General features: G+C 34.1%; 1 protein-coding gene across 1 annotated transcript; it reads right to left on the reverse strand.

Annotated features, from left to right (window-relative positions):
- Positions 1-7,309: 7,309 nt before the first annotated feature.
- Positions 7,310-21,792, reverse strand: LOC134278670 (kelch-like protein 28). The gene is made up of 5 exons (XM_062760970.1): positions 20,560-21,792; positions 16,050-16,155; positions 15,772-15,919; positions 15,312-15,363; positions 7,310-7,505 (listed from the first exon to the last, which is right to left on the reverse strand). The coding sequence occupies exons 1-5, from the start codon at positions 21,441-21,443 to the stop codon at positions 7,442-7,444; spliced, it is 1,254 nt and encodes a 417-aa protein (XP_062616954.1). The 5' UTR covers positions 21,444-21,792; the 3' UTR covers positions 7,310-7,441.
- Positions 21,793-23,022: the final 1,230 nt, after the last annotated feature.

Here is a 23,022-nt window from a genome sequence, read left to right on the forward strand (position 1 = left end):
ACATGTATTTAAACCAGTTACATACATGAATTTTAATTATAGGTGTTGCAAACTAGAAACATGGGGGCGGGGTTGTTGTTGTTGTTGGGGGGGGGGGGGTATTGGCCAGTATACTTTTGCTTTTTTTTATAGACAAAATCTAAAAGAAACTATTCATTTGTACTTGCAGGTGTAAATATATAGCGGGAAGGGTTTTTTTTAACAATTGTGATACCATAATGTTCCATATAAATCAACAGTATTGCAGACAATCAAAAACAAAATTCTCTCTCTTTCTTTCTTTCCATCCAATAAACAATGGATTGTTTCTGCATGTCCATAGTAATGCAATGATAAACACATGAAGTAAACACCCAACCCTATCCCTGCCCCTCCTCGCTTGAAACACACATATACTACTGATTTGTTAACCAATGTTCACATGTCGAACATGCATATCAAGAGCCTTTAATGGACCTATGGTCAATCTTTGGTAATAAGAAATGTGCTGTTAGTTAGAAATTTAATGAGACTGATTTATCAAAAATATGCCAATCAAAGTTACATTTATGCTTTATAATTAAGTACAGTCTATAAAACATATGTCAGAGTTAGAAAAAAAGATACTTTTAGATTTATTTATATCCGTAAAAGCCTCATTGTTTTAGTTCTAAATATTTTGTAGAGCGTGTTTCCCATGTTGCTTACATGTATATATTTAAATTAATTTTATGATGTTTTGCGCTAAACGCAATCAAAAAATTAGTTATATTTTGTTTTATTACATATTGTTATATTTTTTTTTACATTTTGCGTTGTCTTCAGTGCAAAAATAAAATAACTCAAAATGTAATAACGAAAAAGCGCATTACAGTGGACCTTCAGATATCCGGACGCCTGATATCCGGATGCTTCAGTATCCGGGCGATTTTTTCATCTGAACGGCATTTTTTAACGCTATTTTGTCTTGTTAAACTGGTAATTCATATATCTGGTTGGTTAGGTTGGCCCAATGTTGACCCTTTTTTTTTTTACAATGTCAGATGGCAAATTGTTGGGCCAACATAGTTATTACATAGAAACATTTGCAATTGGTTAAGTGATTCTTTACATAAACCTATTTTATGACTGTTTAAAATAATTAATGCACAATTCAATCTGCATTCATAATGCATACATGGACATGTTCAGTGAAAACATTACTGTGATAATATTTTATATACATCAATTCAATCATAATTTACAAAATAAATCTTAAAATAGACAATAGAGGTAAATTATGAAAAATTATCAATTAAAAGTTCTTAATCATATTGTTAATCAGGGCTCACTTCCTTTATTTTAGTCCTTTTGTTGTATTCCCGCTCTTTTTCCGTCCCTTCGTCGCCTCCCGTTTTCTTCATCTTGATCTTTGTCATACGGACTCATACTTTATACTATGGCACGCCAAATTCACAAAAATGAGATAAACCCAGTTTCACATTTGATAAACTAGGTTTATCGACTGTAAACTATAGTTTACAAACCGTAAACTATAGTTAACGGTTAAGTACAGTTTTCATCTGTAAAACTATATTTAACGGTTGTTAACTATAGTTTACGAATGATAATCTAAGTTTATTTGTTTGTAATAAGCGTTAACAATAGATTTTGTTGATAAACATAGATTCACGTTTGTAAACTATAGTTTACAATAGTAAACTATAGTTAAGAGTTGTTAATCATAGTTTCACAAATCGTGAAACTATATTTATCAGATCGTTAACTATAGTTAACGGTTTGTAAACTATAGTTTACAAATCGTAAAACTGTATTTATCAGATAATCTATGTTTTGCAATCGCAAATGATTGTTTTCAGTGTTAAGTATAGATTACGGTTGTGAAACATAGATTATCGCGTTAACTGTGGTTTACGGATGTAAAATATAGATTAACGTTGTTAACTATAGTTTACAGTCCGTAAACTATAGTTTACAACCGATAAACCTAATTTATCGACTGTGAAACTATGTTTATCTCATTTTTGTGAATTTGGCGTGCCATATTATACACTTCTTTATGCATGGTCTTCGATTTCATTGTTATTTACATGTACCGCCACAACATTTGTTTTCCTTGCAGTCTCTGACTGAATTTCTTTGTTACAATCGTGTCTGTAATAGACAGTTAAGAATTAGATAGATAAAAACAACTTAAAAGATGTTATTTAACCTTAACTTACCGTGCTTATGTGCAAAAACATGACAAGAATGAATTCCGAATCAATTTTAACAGTTAACCTGAATAAATAAGAATAAATATACTTACATCGGTTCTAAATGCAGCCGTATAGCAAGTGTATAATCCACAAATTTAAATTTCACTTCTTCTTGCTTGCCCTGCATTATCACCACCTGTGAGCAATTGAATCTGACAGCTCACTCCACAGTTTAGTCACGTGATAGCGAACGCCGAACTTTTGTTTCAATTTATTTATAAAGCTGTGTCATTTTGATTTATGTATATGTAGGCTTCATTCACATCCTGTTCCTGAGAAAGTATTCAGTCTTCTCTAAATTCTCATGAATACAACGCTCATGAAAAAATTCATAATTTCAAGGGTTTTATTTCAAATAAATAATCATGCATGTAAACAGTTCAAAAAATATAATAAAACACTCTTTGGTGCTGTGATCACTTAAGTTAAAATTTAAAATGTTGAATATATCAGATCTAAACAAAAACAGTCATCCAATTAAAAGCAGGACATAGAATGTCAGCTCAGCAGCTAAAATTGACACCATCTTTAGTTGGCAGTATAATAATTGGGCCAGCGTTGGCCCAATATAAATATCCCATCTTTGAAACACCTAAACAAAAGAACACTCGTGCTATCATCGGACCAACATACTACAATGTACTACCAAATTGATAAGACATTTTTGAGGGTGTATTACAAACATTGGGCCAATATACTACTACCCATTTAATAAGACACTTTCTTTAAGGGTGTATAACAAACATTGGGCCAACGTTGGGCCAACATACTACTACCAATTTGATAAGACTCTTTATTAAGGATGTATTACAAACATTTGGCCAACGTTAGGCCAACATACTACTATCAACTTGATAAGACGCATTCTTTATGGGTGTATAACAAACATCGGGCCAACTTTGGGCCAACATACTACTACCAACTTTAAAAGACACTTTCTTTAAGGGTGTATTACAAACATTGGGCCAACGTTGGGCCAACATACTACTACCAACTTTAAAAGACACTTTCTTTAAGGGTGTATTACAAACATCTGGCCAACGTTGGGCCAACATACTACTACCAACTTTAAAAGACACTTTCTTTAAGGTTGTATTACAAATATCGGGCCAACGTTGGGCCAACATACTACTACCAACTTTAAAAGACACTTTCTTTAAGAGTGGGCCAACATCAACAGCCCTCCTTCCTTGGGAAGTAAAGTGAATGGAAGTTGCTAACGTTGGACCAACGTTGGGCCAACATAGGAATTCTGTCATGGTCGAGAAGGTTGGCATGGTGACATTGGTCCAACGTTGGCCCAACGTTGTTCCCCAAACGCCAACCATACAACCTTTTACCAATGTTGGCCCAACATAGTCTTGCTATCTGGGAAGTGGCAGCCGCCATATAAATTATGTGGCGGACGCCAAATATTAAGTGGCGACCGACAAATGATAAGTGGCGGCCGCCAGATAAAATATTTTTCGTACGTGGCACCAACGGGCTTCCTTTTCAAAAACTTTCAGGTACATGTAATCCATTCAAATACTTTTTACCTGGTTGATCAACCTCCCACTATTAAAGACCATACACCACCCGCCGGCCGGTATCCAATTGAGTTATTATACCCCCGCTTGAAAAGTGTGTGTGTGTGTGGGGGGGTATATATGGTAATCAGTATGTCCGTCCGTTTGTCTGTTACGCTTTGAGGTACCCATGCATCTCTTATCCGCAAATCCTTTTATACCACTGAATGTAATTTGATGAGACTTTCACTGAAACTTTAAAAAAATAACATATTGCCATTGTGCACTTCCTATTTTACTTTTACTTTCCGACACTCATTTTGGGTTCCCAATAGCCATAGCAAAACATGGGCACTGCCATTATATTCATATGGGAGGTGGGGATATCATTAAGTGAGCTCATTGCTCACAGTGCCTCTAGTTTCTATTATTATACTTCTGTTAAAATGTTTCCTATATAAACATGATAAAGTTAAGAAGGTAAAATAGCTATCTTTTATAGTTCAGGCATAGCAAAGCTATACCCCGGGGTATAGTTTTTGCTATCCATCCTCGGAGAATTTTCATGCAATTTTTGCCTCCAATTTTGATTTCCAGCAATAAATTTATTGACTGATGATGTCATAATGATTTCAGTAGCATTGTAACGTCATCAGGATTTCAGATTATTCTTGCAGTATTATCTTACTCCCAAAAAATTCAAACCATAGAAATTATATTATACATCAGTATAATAAAACGCTTATCCACTGGTTGTGAGTAGTATAGCTCTTTTATCAAACCCTTGACAGGAACTATTCCCCTCGGGCAAGCCCTCGGGGAATAGTTCCTGTCGCGGGTTTGATAAAAGAGCTATCCAACTCACAGCCAGTGGATAAGTGTATATTATACCGAAGGGTACCAATCTCTTATATCCGCAACTCCTCTTATACCACTGAATAAGATTGTTTAAAATGATACTTTCACATGTTTCTTATTTCATAATTCCATTATGCACCTCTTACTAGTATTTTACTTTTTGATCTAACACATATTTCGGGTCTCAAAAAGCAAAGCGGGACTTTGTCATTATAATCATATGGGAGGCGGGGTATTATTTAATGAGCTCGTTGCTCACAGTACCTCTAGATCTAGTTTAATAAATGATACCCCGCCCTCCATATGAATATAATGGCAGTGTCCATGTTTTGCTGTGGGAAACCAGAAATATCTGTCGGATCAAAAAGTAAAATAGGAGGTGCACAATGGCAATATGTAATAAAGATTCTGTGAAAATTTCATTCTGTGGTGTAAGAGGAGTAGAGAGATGAGTACCCCAAAGCGGAACAGTTGAACGGACGAACAGGCTTACGGACATACTGATTACTATATACCCTCCCACTTTTAGTGGAGGTATATACATTTATGTGTTAAACGATCGTCATAATAACGTTTCCCTTTCAGTCCCTTTTTGAAAAATCCTTCACCCCCCCCCCCCTTTTGAAAATTACTAGATCCGCGCCTGGTACTTTGAAAAGTATATATCCTAGCCAATCCGAGTACGTTTGCATAGGCGTCGGAACCGGCAGGGGGGGCTTAGTCCCCCCATTTTTGCAATATATACATTAAATAGGCATTATAAATTGGGGTTACCGTTTTTGTCGGTTTAGCTCCCCCCCCCCACACACACACACTTTCAATTAGCCACTTTCGATTTGCTTCCGACGCCCATGGTTTGTGACTGCGCCTCTGTATAAAATTGTATGAAGCATAGACATATATCTTACATTAAACATTTAAGGCAAAACGAGTTGCATTTTCGAGCATTTTATTTTGCTGGTATAATCATAATTAATGTGTATGTAATTAAAACAATAAGACATTCATGTTCAGCAGTCCTGTTCAGAAATTATCTATTTATGGTGAAAGAACAATTATCCCTGCTGAGAATTATAATCCTACAATTTTATGAGTTCTTAATATATTTGAAAAAACAAAATGTGTTTGTGAAATACTATATACGCCCGGCGGCAACAAAGTTTTAAAAAGCTATTTTAGTTTATAGGTCAAGGCCACAATGTCATTGACTTTGGTGTCATTTGAAAGAGCATAATTAGTGGAATAAGCATAACAAATATGAAGTCTCTATCTCCTTTGGTCAAATATTTTGGGCGAAAGTTTGAAAAACTATTTTTAGCATATAGGTCACAGTCAAGGTCACAATGTCATCGACCTTGAGAGCATTTGGAAGAGCTTAATTAGTGGAGTATACATACCAACTATAAAGTCTCTATTTTTCATGGTTCAAATGTTATGGCGAAAGTTGGAAAAATCTTTTCTAGCATAGATGTCAAGGTCATTGACTTAAGAGTCATTAAAAAGAGCTTCATTAGTTGAGTATGCAAACCAAATATTAATTTCCTGACCAAAACGACTCTTACTTTAAAATGTGCATGGATTTAATCATGTATCAAATAAAATTATACAATAGCGAAAATTATACGACAGAATATTTGTGTGCGTGTGTGTGGGGGGGTTGTGTTGTACATCCTTAAGTTTTTGAGCAGAACTTTTTTGTATAGAGAGATGCATAGAAGAATATACGTCTAGAATACTACTAGTATGTTCCATTGTACCAGTCAAGTTTTATGATGCTGTAATTTCAGCACAATAAAAACCCGCCGGTTAATTTTTTTGAGCAGTTCACGTTTTTAATTAAAGCAGGCATCATTTCCAATTATAAGCCATGCTAGTATATAATTTACTTACCATACATGTATAATTTGTATAGATGATACTTCTAAGGATGCACACCACAAGTCTTGCTTCGGATGTTTGATATTTGACCTACATTTTTGGATGAGTTATAAGGTTTAAGCTTTTTGAAAGCAACAGCAGAGAAAATAAATTCAAAGACTAAATGCCCTCGTTCAATGAAAGTGGCGGACGTTACTTTGGATTTGCCTGTCCCTTCGTCTGTCTTTCTAGTTGTCTGTATCTACGCTTCCGTTTCCAGGCAATATTTCAAGAAGCCTAGGAGCTATTTTCCAGTGAACTTTTATCATATTTATTTTAAAACTCCGTATAGCCTAAAGAAGACCCTTTTGATTTTGAGATTAAAATATCAGGGTCATAAATCAATATTTGCACATTCCAAACACCTTTGCAAATACAATTTATCATTGAGTCAAATGTTGACTGACGTTTTCATACTAATTGTTATTCCTTTATTTATATACGATCAGACTTGATGACGGATTTCTCTGTTATTTCCCGATCATGACAAGGAGCACACGGTAGGTGTGACCGGTCAGCAGGGGATGTTCACCTCATCTATGGCACCTGATCCCACCTCTGATTTGAAGTCCGTGTTTGCTCTGCTCCTATTTTGTATTGTATTATGGAATTTTGAATACTGTTCGTTAGCTTCATATGTTTCATTTTTAGACGTCTTCAAAAACATTTTAAAATTCTTTTTTTATTTTTTCAAAACAAAGATATACCAACGTCGAGTAATTTAAAATAAGAAAAAGATTACTTGCAAAAAACTTTATTCACAAGAAAATTCTAATTCTTGTTCTCAATTATTACTTCAATTTTAAGAAATTAAAAATAATGCTAGATTAAAAACCCCTGACGAACAGAATAAAACAGAATACTAAAACTACATTTAACACTTATTAAACAAACAAATAATGATTGCAGAATTACAGAAAATTAAAAATTCAAGGATGATAGCTGTCGAATGGGGGAATCCTTCGGAATTTTTCTTCCAGTCCTCCTGCAAAGAAAAAATACAAACATGTTAATGTAAGAAGTATTGGATTTTAAGATGATAAATGGGAATGAATAAAATTAGAATTTAGGTCAATGGACAAGTGTTTACTAATTTAATACGTGGTCTTACAATGACTTTATCATGAATACCAAGTCCCAAATTATATATCGCCAAAGACTGTAGCTATAGAATCGACAAACTTAAAATGAAAGATGCATATATATCAATGTTTTAGTTGTAAACCTCCTTAAAATTGCTGAGAAATAACTATTTCTGTCATTTTTTGTCTATGCCCCCTCCCTGAATGACTAAAACGTCCATATTACCTGCAAAAAAGGAATTTTTGTTACACGGGGAGGGGGAAGGGTGTTGAAAATAGTTTCTTTGTTTTTCCAAATAAGAGAATAATGCTATTGTTAGCACCTCTTACACAGTTTAAATCAATCGCGTTCAAAGATGCATATATCACAGATTTTAAACAATAACCGAATTATTTCTGGATCGGAATTAAATAACAGACACAGTTTGAAGTCAATTTAACTGTAGAATCTCGTTTTTTTTAAAGCTCACATACAACATAAATGTATAACTTTAAGATAAACAAAAATTAAATTTTAAATTTACAGCGTATAACATAAACAAGTTAATGAAAACAATGCTAAAAACGTGTTAATTAAAGCATGTGAACATTATTTTTATCAACTACGTTATATCTTATTAACTACGATGTGACAAGCGTTAACACAAAATATCATAATACATGTATTACTCTATATGTATATATACAGTAAAACTTTCTACAATCCGGACATCGCTTATGTTGTTATGTTGGCTGGATCAGAGAAAAAATTCAGGACAAGGCAGTTTTTAGCTCACCTCAACGAAGATGGGAGGGGGAGGGGGGGGGGGGGCTACCCTCGGCGTCGGCGGTCCAGGTTATTTGTGGTTAAGGTTTTTGGAGCAGTTTTTTTTCAATACCTCTATGCCCTACATTGATCAGATATGCATCCACGATGCTTCTAATCAGTTTCATTGTACAAGTCAAGGTTTCAGATGCTGCAGTTTCATCTAGGGAATGACCATGAGGTTAAGATATTTGGAGCAGGGTTACATTTTTTGGTGCAGTTCTGGGGGTAGGTCTCATTTCCAAGTACACTGTACATGTAACTATAAGCCCTATGATGACCAAATGGATAAGATATACATCAAAGGATGTATTCTACAAAGACTTGCTTTAGATGCATGATCTGACCAACATTTTCAAGATGAGTGAACATGCAGGTTAAAATTTTGGGTGGAGGTCTCATTTCCAAATAACTAAATCCCTATATTGACCAGACTTAATGCATGGATGATACATCTAAGGATGCATACTTCCAAGCATGTTTCAGATGCTGAATCTTACCTACATTTGCCAGATGAGTGAATAGATTAGAGTTTTGGGAGCAGATCTGATTTCTAAGTAACTACATGTATAAGATACAAGATACAAGATTTTATTAATCCAATTTGGGCCCCCGGAGGAGCAAAAAGATTTACAAATAGAAGGAGGAGGATCCAAATGATAGAACAAGCATGATGATGATATTACAAATAAAGAGCAATTGTTAAAAAAAAAAACAAAAAAAAAAAAAAAAAAAGTATATAAGAGATATACTGAATATACATACATGTATCGTATTGTAAGTTACATACAAATATATAATTTATACATATATATATATATATAGTTAAAGGCAAGAAACTGGGAAAGAGGTATATAATTTTTTATGCTTATCACAATATCTTCAATTAAGGCAAATTACTAAGGAATCCAGCAAGTGATCTAAGGATGTCTGGGTCTTCATTAGTCATGAGCCAATAAAATTGATTATCATAAGATAGAGACTGAAAATTTTTACATTTAATTTTACAAATATTTATGAGTTCAAGTCTTTGTACATTAAGATGAGGACATACAAGGAGAAAATGAATTTCATCCTGAATCTCGTTGTGATGACAAAGTGAACAAATTCGTTCCTCTCTAGGTATTTTTTGGTAACGTCCAATTTCAATTTTAAGCCTGTGAGCCGATATTCTTAACTTTGTTAAAACTGATCTATGTTGATTGTTTGTAAGAATATCTAGATAAGGTTCAAAACAAAATTTAGTCTTTATGCTGGTAAAGGTAGACAATTTGCCATCTTTATGTAAATTCCTGTCTTTTTCCCATGTTAATTTATAGAAATTCAGTAATATTCTTTTCAAATTGATTTTAAATTGTGGGGTTGACATACCTAGGAAATCACTAATTTTAATATCAATATGGTTAAGTAAGAAGTTAACACAAGAATACCATGAAGTAAAACCATTTTGGTGTAGTGTTTTAGAGCAGTTAAAAGCCTCACTAAGCAAGGGAAATTCACCATCTAGATTCTCTAATCTATGCCAGTATAACAACATATTTTTAATGACATCAAAATATAAATTCGAACGTCCTAGCTCAGATCTTACAGCAAAATTGCTGCTTTTACCATGAACCATTAGTAAATGTTTGTAAAATTTAAGATTTAGAATTTCGCCTTCTAAGCTTTGGTATATTTTGTCTAGTGTTATATTTGGATTTCTCTTAAATTTAGAGGTTGTTGGGTCAAAAAAACCCCATAACTCCGAACCATACAGGATAATGGGTTTAATAGTGTGGTCAAATACATTTAAAGCAGTTCTAATTGATGGATTAAATGTGAGAAAGTCTTTTTGAAGTTTGAAATAGGCTTTTTTGGCTTTGTTACAACAATCATTTTTAGCATTACTTAGTGTTCCAGATGCATGAACAGTCAGACCCAGATATTTGTATTGTTTAACACATTCAATATTGTTGTTATCCAGATGGAAGGGAATTTTAACGTGTTTACCAGATGAATTGAAGACTATAATTTTTGTTTTCTTTGTATTAACTTTGAGACACCAGTCCTTACAGTATTTACTTAGTATATCGAGTTTTTCTTGTAGACCTTCAGCAGTTGGGGAGAGAAGTACCATGTCATCAGCATACATTAGCCAATGAATGGACATAGATGAATCATTGTTTAATTTTACAAAACTTTTAGAATTTGACAGATAATTTGATAGATCATTGAGATAAATCTTGAATAGATTTGGGCTCATGTTATCACCTTGTCTAACCCCATTGTAAGTACGGAAATGACCGATTAATTTGTTACCCAGTTTAATAGAAGAATAGCTTTAAGAATACATATCCTTAACAATTGAGTAAAATTTAGTGCTAATACAAGCTTTTAGTAGTTTAAGCTTCAGACCAGCATGGTTTATACTATCGAAGGCCTTATGAAAGTCAACAAAGCAAGCATATAGCTTCCCTTGTTTTGATTTGCAGTATTTTTCAACAAGTGTTTTCAAGACAAAAACATGATCTGAAGTTCTAGCTTGTTTTGTAAATCCTATTTGACAAGGATTGATTTTATCATTGCATTTTAAATATTTATCTAATCTTGAGTTAAGAATATAGTTAAACAGTTTGCCGATTGAGCTGGTTATTGTGATTCCTCTATAATTGTTGGGATCATTAGTGTTGTTAGATTTGTATACTGGAGTAATGTATCCTTCACACCATGAAGAAGGATAATATCCATGAGTTAAGCAACCATTAAAGATTTTCAGTAATATTGGTACCAAGACCGTTTGACCATGTTTAAGCATTTCATTACATATTCTATCAGTACCAGCTGCCTTACCATTTTTAAGTTTACCTATTGCTTTACTTATATCATTGAAAGATATTTTGTAGTCAAGTTCATTAAATATGGGCGTTGTTGTTTTCTCAGCTTGTTTTAGTTGGTCTTTAAGAAACTGATCTCGATCGAGGAAATCCTCATGAGTTTTATTCAATTTTTTGAAGTGGTTTAACCACTCATTATTAGAGATTGATGTATCAATTGTCTTTGTATTTCCAGTTCTTAATTCGCCTATAAGTTTCCAATATTTTTTTGGATCAGTTGAATCTAAAGCATTTAGGTTGTTGATAATATTAGAATGGTATGTTCTAAATTTTTGTTTTCGTAGTTTGTTATATATTCTATATGCTTTGTAATATTGATTCTTAATATTGATATCTCTTGGGTAGTGGCCAAATAAAGTTCCCTTCCTAACTAGTTTTGAGCGCATATTTATCAACTCATTATCAAACCATTTCTTTTTATGTTTAGCAGAGCTTTTATTACTTTTACATGTTTTATTTTCAGGTAAGTTTGGTTTTAATCCTATAAGTCCTATTTTGAGCAATCTTGCATGCGATACATCTAAGGAATCATACTACCAAGTATGCTTCAGATGCTGAATCTGACCTACATTTTCTGGATGAGTGAACAGGTTTAATTTTTTGACAAAAGTAACTATAAGCACTATGTTGACCAAACTTGCATGGATAATACATCTAGGGATGCACACTATCAGGCCTATATGCACCACTAATGTGGGACTTTGTATTAATTAAAGACAAACATTCGTTGAGGTGAGCTCTGTAATCAACTATGTTTATTAATTAAATTTAGTCAGAGCAACTAAGAGCTTGTCATGATAAAAGACAAGAAAGTTATAGTATCCAAATTATACAAGTTTTACTGTATGCTGAAAAGTAAATATGCATGACCTTTATAGAACAAGTAAAAAAGTTATACATACCTTATCCAAATGAAATAAGCGAGGGAATAAAGACTTCAAGGCAAAGCAAATTAAACAAGAAAACAACCAATACAAACGACAAAAAAAAACATCAAATAATAGAAATACTCCATAGCATTTAGGGCTGGAATGATGTATTAAGATATTGATAATATCGATTCTGTGCGAGGACAATTTAACACATATTAATACGTATGAAGAAATATCACCCCAAAAATTCTTACTTCTGTTTTTCTTGACTAAAACATTTTTGTTTTACAAAATATGAACAATACTTTGAATAAAATATTTTTATTTGCTTTAGAAATATTTTTAAAACAATGCAAAGAAAACAAGAGGCACATGGGCCACATCGCTCACCTGAGAAGCTTTGACAATTCTGTCCTTTACTAGATTTACCCCTTGTAATACATATTGTGACCCCACCCTACCCCACTGATCATAATTTAGACAATTTGAAATCTACACTACCCCAGGATGCTTCCATATAAGTTTCAACTTTTCTGGCCCAGTTGTTATTAAGAAGATTTTCAAAGATTTTTCCTATATATTTCTATGTAAAACTTTGATTCCCCATTGTGGCCCCGCCCAATCCCCAGGGGTCATGATTTGAACAATTTAAGAATATTACACTACCCCAGGATGCTTCCACATAAGTTTCAGCTTTTCTGGCACAGTGGTTCTTGAGAAGAAGATTTTCAAAGATTTTTCCTATATATTTCTATGTAAAACTTTGATTCCCCATTGTGGCCCCGCCCAACCCCCGGGGGTCATGATTTGTATAATTTAAAATCTTCACTATCCCAGGATGCTTCCACATAAGTTTCAGCTTTTCTGGCACAGTGGTTCTTGAGAAGAAGATTTTCAAAGATTTTTCCTATATATTTCTATGTAAAAGTTGGTAATTCCCTATTGTGGCCCCGCCCAATCCCCGGAGGTCATGATTTGAACAATTTAGAATCTACACTACCCCGGGATGCTTCCACATAAGTTTCAGCTTTTCAGGCACAGTGGTTCTTGAGAAGAAGATTTTCAAAGATTTTTCCTATATATTTCTATGTAAAACTTTGATTCCCCATTGTGGCCCCGCCCAATCCCCAGGGGTCATGATTTGAACAATTTGGAATCTACACTACCCCAGGATCCTTCCACATAAGTTTAAGCTTTTCTGGCCCAGTGGTTCTTGAGAAGAAGATTTTCAAAGATGTTTCCTATATATTTCTATGTAAAACTTTGATTCCCCATTGTGGCCCCGCCCAACCCCCGGGGGTTATGATTTGAACAAACTTGAATCTACACTACCTGAGGATGCTTCCATATAAGTTTCAGCTTTTCTGGCACAGTGGTTCTTGAGAAGAAGATTTTCAAAGATTTTTCCTATATATTTCTATGTAAAATTTTGATTCCCCATTGTGGCCCCGCCCAATCCCCGGGGGTTATGATTTGAACAATTTAGAATCTACGCTACCCCAGGATGCTTCCACATAAGTTTCAGCTTTTCTGGCCCAGTGGTTCTTGAGAAGAAGATTTTTTAATGACCCCACCCTATTTTTGTCTTTTCTTGATTATCTCCCCTTGCGAGGGAAACGTCCCTTCATTTTAACAATTTAAATTCCCCTTCACCCAAGGAGCTTTTTACCAAGTTTGGTCAAAATTGGCCCAGTGGTTCTTGAGAAGAAGTCGAAAATGTGAAAAGTTTACGGACGGACAGACGGACGGACGGACGACGGACACAATGTGATCAGAAAAGCTCACTTGAGCCTTCGGCTCAGGTGAGCTAAAAACAAAAAGATTTTATTACCAATTAAACATATACATGTAATTATATAGTGATACATATTGATCATGGCTCAAATATTGTGATACATGCTGATAAAGAAAAAGTTATCATCCCAGCCCTTTGAGTGACATTTTAACCTGTACTAAGCAATGGAAGGAAATGCTTGAAAAGAATAAAGAAAATAATTAACTTCTTTTATCATGTATATGTTAATGCTTTTCTGGCATTTTTCTACTCTTGATTTTTAAAATTTTATTTTTATTACCTATTAGATGTAAAGGGTATTGTAAGATTTATTTTAAAAAATCATGACTATAGCGAGCCCTGAGAGGATAACATTTAAGAAGATTGGGTGGTCAACAAATTAACCAATAAATTAATCAATTGATAACTCCATAAAATGGTACTGTTCCCATACTAAATATTTTGTGTGGTGTATCTAAAACTGAGCTAGACACTAATTTTATAAAGTTAAGGTCAAAGTAGAGGTCAAGGTCAATAAATGCTGATGCAGTTGAAAAGCTTATATCAGTATATATATTAGCCTATGAAGTTTAGGAAAATATTATGAATGGTTTCTTCAAAACTGAGTCAAACACAAATAATTATGAGAAAAGTAAAGTCAATGTCAAATGAAAGGTCAACCTAATGCATACTAATGCATACTGATGCAATTAAAAAGCTTACATCAGTATGCATTAGCATATGAAGTTTGATAAAATATCGTATAAGTGGAAATTTTAGTGAGACGCTAAAATCTGATATTGTATTTTTAAGTTAATTTTTAGCGATTTTAAAATGCTTACTAAAGAAGCTATTACAAATAATACGCAATTAGTATTAGGGATATTCAATTTTAGTGATGCTAGCACCCTCGCTAATAATGCCAAAATTAAATCCTCACTAAAAATTCTACTTATATGGTATTATGAATGGTTTCTTTTATATTAGCTTAAACACAAACTGAAAAAAGTGAGGTAAAGGAAAGGTCAAGGTCATAAAAAAGTTTTCACAGTTGAATAGCTTATATAAGTATGTATCAGCATATGGAGTTGAAACTAATTTAAGAAAAGTGATTTCAAAGTCAAAAGAAAGGTTGAGGTCAAAAATGTTGATGCAGTTGAATAGCTCTCATCAGTATGTATCAGCATATAAAGTTTCATAAAAATAAAATAAATGTATGTGAAAATTGGACTAAACAATAATTTCTCAAAAAGTCAGGTCAAGGTCACAGGAGAGGTCAAGATTAAAAAATATTGATACACCTGCATAGTTATCATCAATATCAATCAAATTATTCATATAAAAAATATGATACATGTATATCAAAACATGTCTACATTACATACCTGATGTTTTCTTTCTTAAGGTCTTTGACCTTCCTGCGTGTGAAGGTTTTGCCTAAAATTTTATAAAACTTAGATAAATAAGTGAGTCAATTTAACAATGACTTACAGTTTTCTTGTATAATTAATTTAATGAATACTAGATCAGGAGACTTTTTATGCAATCAATTTCATATTTCTCAGTAACTGAAATTGAAAACCAATTCAAACATAGTTTTGAACGCGGTACATTCCCTAAATATATGAATATGAAATTCAAAGAACATTATATTTAATTGATCTCTTTTCTTTAAAGGCCTACATGTTTATGTATATGCCTAAAGATTGATTTTTAAAGCTTTTTAATACTTGTTTAATTATACCTTCAAAAGATAGATATAAATTAATACTTTATCAATCATTCATTATGAATGTGATAAGTTTTATGATTATAAAAAATACAGATAGCTAGATTTAGTCTTACTTTTTGGGGCTTCATACTTCTCAACCTGAGCAAAGTCCTGACTTGATGATGATCTAGCATGCATATTTAGATCATGAGCCATACTGTCTGGCATTGGACACATCTGTATTTCCAATGGGGGCTCCTTCATGACAGTGCTCGAATTGGTCTATTGTATCAAGATATACAAAAAAATACACACTAAATGCTAATTTCATACATGTACAATTCATATGCATTATTTTGTTAATATACATGAAATTTTAAAAAAGCATGAAAACTACAAGATGATAGTTTACTTTTATGAAGCTGTTAACACTTGGACTGCTTGCTGTACCATTCCTTTCCTTAGGAAGCTGATTCTCCAATGGATCATCCTGATCTAAAGATTGGGAGGTCTGAATCCTTGATAAGTAAAAAAAAAATGGTTATGTCAATCTAGAGTGTATATATTTAATATTTGAAGAAATTTACAAACTTGTCTACGAGGGGCGTTCAATAAATAATGTCATTAGCTCGATGACATACAACATAGTAGTCATATGACATAAAGCTTGACTTTCTCTCATAATTGAATCTTTAATGAATTTATAACAGTTTATGTGACCACTTTTCATCACATAGTTTTATCGTGAGAAGCTGGGAAACAAGGGCTATTCGAGACACTGCATTATAAATGAATGGTAAAGAATCATTAAACTGGAGTGAAAATAAAAGCTACATTAAAGCTGCTGTAAAACTTGTTAAAAATCCAAAAGAAATTTTCACTGAAATATGTGACATTTACAGCAACCGATGCCTGTTTTATAGACAAATGAGCAGGTGGATTTCAATGATAAAAAATTATATAATGGGCATCAAAAATGGGTACCCTCCTTGCCAACAAAAATTATAACAACTTATGTACTGTATGCCAAATTTCAACAAATAATATTTGATGGTGTATGATTGACTATAAGACACATAGCAAATTTGATAGACATCATATCGGGAGTAGTTTACACTGTTTTTAAGAAACGTTTGACAGTAATTAAGCTTGGTACTCTAAGGTCACTCTGTATTTTGAAAAATGAGTGAAAACGACAGCGTGTACAAAAGTCTTAACAATTATTTTAAAATATCAGTAATTGTAGTAATCAACGTTTGTTTTATATTCAAATAGATATTGGAACATGAATCTATTGCTTAAAACCATGAAAACAAAATTTAACATAAGATGCACTTGATAAAAACGGCGAAGGTCTGTCAAGAGCAAAGGTTTGCAAGAGCACAAAGACAGATTTATATGCAATTTTTTTAAATATTAGTGGTATTGTTGTTCAAATTTGTATTCGGGGAGACAGTTTAATATCTGGAGGTGTCTAGAAAGCAGTTTTTTGCAAAGAATTTGAAAGGTTTATCAGAGAAAGGACCCAGAATCAGGAATCCACTACATTGAATCTTTTCATGACAGCATTCAAACCCGCATGCCCTAAAGAGTAAAGGGGTTTTCGGGATAAACAGAAACTTAATGTTTTTTCACATTAACAATATTTGCCAGATCTTTGACCTTTTGACTTGTTTCTATTTCCAAACTTGAAAAAACACCTTTAAGAAGGAAAAAACAAGTCCAGGAAATCATGGGATCTGCGATTTTCCAGTATACTAAGGGTCATACTCAAAAATGAGTTCTAAAAACAATCAGAAATTGGATAAAAAATGTTACGGACATGTGTTTGAATTAAAAGAGATTAATAAGTAAAATCATGAAGATTAATTCATTGAAAAGCGTCGTTCGCTTCTTTCTGAGCCCCAATGACATTATTTATTGAACGCCCCTCGTATACTTTAATCTTTTCTTTTGTTTATCCAATTAATCAGGTTCATTGCTGGCATTTATTGATTCCCATATTTGTATTTTTTCAAGTTCATAGTATACTGTAACAAAAGGCCCATGGGCCACATCATTCACCTGAGTAACTTGGGTGATGTAGGTATTTTTTTTTTTACAAGATTTCCCCTTTTGTTATACCTTTTGTGGTCCCCTACTCCCCACCCCTGACATGATTTTAATACTTCAGCATCTACACTACCCCAAGATACTTCCACATAAGTTTCAGCTTTCCTGGCCCAGTGGTTCTTTAGAAGAAGATTTTTAAAGAATTTTCCTATCATTATATGTCAATGTAAAACTTGGATTCCCTATTGGGGACCAGCCCTACCACCCGGGGTCATGATTTTAACAATTTAGATTTTATACTTATACCCAAGGATACAAATTTTGATTTTTGTTGAGACTGGGCTAAATTGCAACTTCCGGTAATGGAATGAAAATCATTCAACCGTTAAATAACTGATTTTGCGAAGTTAAAGATTTCCTAACTTTTTCGGTAATCTTCCCCCCAAAATGAGGGTGTAGCGTTTCTTTTGAATGTCAGTATATAATATATAAATGGTGCCTGTTTTGGAGGGTAACAGTTGAAATTGACACCCCAAAGAAAACCATTGTCAACCGACGCGTCAGCGGAGGTTGACAATGGTTTTCCGAGGGGTGTCAATTTCAACTGTTACCCTCCAAAACAGGCACCATTTATTTTATTATACTGAATTTCTTCTTGATTTACTAGCAATAAAAATCGTCGATCGCCTTTTCGTTCACGTTTAGAAAGCTTTCAAACTCCCCGCTACTTTGAAAAAGATTTATTGACCTCTTTATTGTTTATTTGATACTCTACAAGTCCTTTATCATCTAAAGTTTTGTTATTTCTGCACTCGCAAGCATGTTTCGTCTGTCGTTTGTTGTTTTCAAGTAAGCTACATCAGACGCAAGCTTTTATTGAAGTCAAGTTTATTCCGGTTCTTTCAAACGTGCAACTGACGTTTTGAGAATTCTACGGTGAACCATACGCACATAATTTCCACGCATGTGGCATTGCCATTGTGTTACCTGTTGTCACGTGTGTTGCTAAGGCTGAGGGTAATAGAACAGATTGTTAACTGCGTCTAAACCAATCAGATTTTAGTATTTAACATGAAAGTATAATAATCAATAATGCCCCACATTAACACTAGAGTCCATGACCCAGAGGCCATAAAATTCACAATTTAGATTGAGACAACCTTCCTCCTCATAACTATGCATTTAGTTTGTTTTCATAATATCCTGGGGCAGAGGAAAAGATTTTCAAAGAATTAATGTATTTTCACGTTATAATCTTATCATTAGAGCCCCATCCTAGCACTAGAACTCCTGACCCTGGGATCATGAATTTCACAGTTTTGGTAGACATGGCTAAATGCTAATTACAATATAGTTTTGTTGCCTGATGTTCAGGAGTAAAAATGAAGAAGATTTTTAAAGATTGCATTTATTTTAGTGATTTTGGCCCCACAACTCAGGTCCCAAGGGGGCAGGGGCCATGAAATACACAACTTTTACTCCCCCTCTTTTATAAATGCCATATGCTAACATTGGTTGAAATTGGTTTAGTGAGTTCAGAGAAGAAGCTGAGAATACTTAAATGTTAACATACAATATTTACATTTCCAATGTCTTTGTCCGAGATAAAATTACCAATTGTAAATGTAATTGATTTCCTCATGTTTTGGCGCGGTTCCAAAAAAAACCACGTGCAGGGCGGGACAACACCTAGAGAGAAGCAGGCTTGGAGTCCGTGGATTGGCGGAATCAAAGCATGTAAATATAAGGAATAACTTATTTTTCGAAATGAAGATGATCAATGGATTGGCTTGTGTGATAATACATAAACGCCTTCGGCGTTTATGCAAATTATCACACAAGCCAATCCATTGATCACTTCATGAATTCGAAAAATAAGACAGTTATTCCTTAAATGAACGGTGCACAACGACGGACGGAACAGATAGCAATACATGTAGGTCACCAGAGTAAACTCAGTGACCTAGAAATAGCAAACTCAAACCTTTGTCATGACTTTTGAACAGTTGGTGCTACTGAGCTTTCATAGTTCACATTGTATGCTGTTGCTGTGATGTACATGTACAAAGTATAAGTTATATTAATAACTCTCAAATCTACTTCAGCTTCCTAAATATAAGTGTGGAATAAATAGACGACATTCACATTTACAAAACTTATTCCCCTTTGCGGGGTCAATCCGGGGTCAACCGACGTAAGACGCCGTTTACCTTCTATAACCTTACCAACTTTATGGGTCAGTATCCTAGAAATAAAATCTATTTGAATAAGCTCATAATGTTTTTCATATTGCCCCATACTCTGGCAATACAGGTAAAGATTGATATTGTAACATAAACTTTGACATTTAAAAATATTAACAGGACTAACTTACAAAGGACAAAGTGGGAAAAATGAGCGTTACGCCGACAACGGGAGATAACTCTTAGGAATGTAAAATTAGTTTATTATCATGTAATTTCGCGTGAAGCACCACATGCCAAATTAAATTACTCGCCTTTATTTTTATGGTCCTGAAATCTTTGTCAAAACTCTTGATCAACCGTCCATTCATGAATTCTTATTCTCGAGATTTGCTGTTGAAGAGCCCATTCACGATAAAAAGTACTCATGAAAAATAAGGATTATCTACAGTATTATGCATTGGAAAAACTTACTCAATGAGATTTTTTCCACCGAATTCCTTCCCTGCATACTTAAAGTGATGATCTTACATGTAACTTAAGTCAATCTAAGAAATGAATTAGTTACAAATTTTATCAGAAAGCTGAACAGAAATTGTTATTCCATGAAATTATAACCCCTTGGAAAAGGTAGATTAAATATTACAGTATGTTCATTATTTCATTGTAAATTACCAGTATACTGACCAGTTGGCCATAGCGATCATCTCAACAACTTTCTTGTAATTACGTAAAGGTTTAAAGATTTTAAAACATCTGAACAGCTCCTTTTGAGACATAAGAGGGAACCTGACGTAAAATAAGAGTTCCTCAAAATATTGAATTGTAACTTCATAATCGTGGTGCTGTATCCACGAAATAACGGAGGTAAAAACATCCAATTCTGACTTTGTGTTTAATGAGTCCTGTTCCAGGATCAAGCATAGTGTCTCTTTATTTAATTCATAAAAGGAGCTAGTCTCTTTCACTTTGATAAAGTTCTTTGCTATCACACTTAAGATTTTCTCGCAATAATCCTCTTCCTTGATGCTTTTGACAATTGTTAGAATTTTCAGCAATTCTTCATAACTTGCAAGAGTTATATGATTCATGCACAGTTTTTTAATATCATGGACTTTAAAGGCACTTGAAAGTTTGAGGAGATCAGAAATGGTGGTTGGCTCGATCTCAATTGTTCCAGAATATAAAAACTCTAGAAATGCCAGTACTGACTTTTCTGCCACTCCCCGCACTTTTATAATTTTAGGGGTAGCTGCATCATAATGAAATGCCTTCTCTTCAAATAAAGTAGCAAAGAGTGGGCTTTGTGAAGCCAATACAATTTTATGGGTAGGAATTAGTTTGTCCCCGACCTTAAAGGCTACATCACATATTTGCTGGTTATGGAACTTTTCTCTGATGTACTTTCCTAACTTAATATAATTCTGATGGTCGTGATCTTTAGTGAATCTCGTTGATTCAATTTCAGACTGGCTCTTTCTGTGACTTGATGAAGGAGAGGCCGGGCCAGGAGGAGACTTGTACCCTGTTTTGGAATTTGAACTTTGCGGCAGAGACACTTTATTGTTCATATATTTGATTTTGGAGCTTGATGGTGTCACAAATGAGCTGCTAGATCCACAACTCAGGGGAGGATCCAGAGGAGGAGCTGGGGTGTTGTTGCTGCTCCTTGCCACTGAGTCAGAAGAATGGGAAGATTTAGATGAGGTGTTGCTTCCAGGAGCTGGGTGGCTGTTGTTTGTAATGCTGCTCCTTGCCACAGAGTCAGAAGAATGGGAAGTATGTGATCTGGACAAGGTGTTGCTTCCAAAAGTTTTGACTTGATTCCACTGGCGGCGTGTCCCACTGCGAACTCAAAGGAGGTGGGGTCGGAGATCTAGAGCTGTTACCTGAATGGTTTCCAACCGCATTGACTGAAAAATAGCAGCATAGTTATGTTTGAATTAGTTAATATAAATCTCATGAATAAATGATTTTTATTTTACTGTTAATGTTGTTATATTTCCATTTCTAATTTTTTTTTTCTCTGTGATAACTGTTTGAAAGTTGGGGGAATTTATTTCTTGATAATTCTGTCGGAATGTAAATTAGGCATGTCGATAGGTTAACAGCTAAGGAGGCCTAATATGCATGTAAATCTCGTGCGCATCTGTCTCTGTGTCTGATGCTAAGGAGGCCAAATATGCATGTAAATCTCGTGCGGCTGCCTTTGTGTTTGACGTCAGTGTGCGAGGACTATTGATATTGGCATGGAAGTCCTCATGTAATTTAAATCTATTAGTCTACATTTTTAATGTCTAAATCTACAATTTTATTTCACAATGAAATGGAAATATAAGGAATCACTGTCTAGTTATAAGAGTATGCCAGGGACATCAACAATAGTGGGAAACCTGGGATAATTTTAGCATAACTGGCTTTGCCCGTTATGCAAAATATCCCAGTGTGCACACCAACCCAGAGGAACCACTGAACCTTGGGCCACATATTTCAAAATTTTGGAAATTTTATAAATTTCATTTCATCAAAAATGGGTGATTAATATCAAAGAGAAATATCAAATAGAAGATTTCAAAGTATTACTTTATTTTCAGACTATGTAACACCCCCACCCCCTAACACAGGGGCCCTGAAATTAATTTGGAAGAGGCACCTTTCTTCATCATAAATATATACTTAGATCATTGGCATTATACCAAGGAGCAAAGGAAAAGATTTCCAAAGAATTCACACGTTTTCACAATATAATCATTATAGAGCCCAATCCTAACACCAGAACCTCTGACCTAGGGGTCATGAAATTCACAAATTGGTAAGAAGCATCCTTCCTCATCATAACTATGTACATAGCTCATTGGTTTTATACCCAGGAGCATAGGAGAAGATTTTAAAAGAATTTATGCATTTTCACTATATAATCAACCCTAGACCCCCGCCCTAACACCAGAACCCCTGACCCTGGGGCCATGAAATTCACGATTTTGGAAGAGGTAGACTTATTCAATACATGTATAACCATGTACTTGGTTAGTTTATTTCAAACCCAGGAGAAGAGAAGAAGATTTATTAAAGAATTAATATATTTTTACTATATACACAATTAAAGAGCCCCACCCTAGCACCAGAACCCCTCACCCATGGGCCATGTAA

This window comes from Saccostrea cucullata, unplaced genomic scaffold, assembly GCF_032062105.1.
Source record: "Saccostrea cucullata isolate Sc308-1 unplaced genomic scaffold, CSIRO_AGI_Scuc_v1 ctg6604, whole genome shotgun sequence".
NCBI classification, from domain to species: Eukaryota; Metazoa; Mollusca; class Bivalvia; order Ostreida; family Ostreidae; genus Saccostrea; species Saccostrea cuccullata.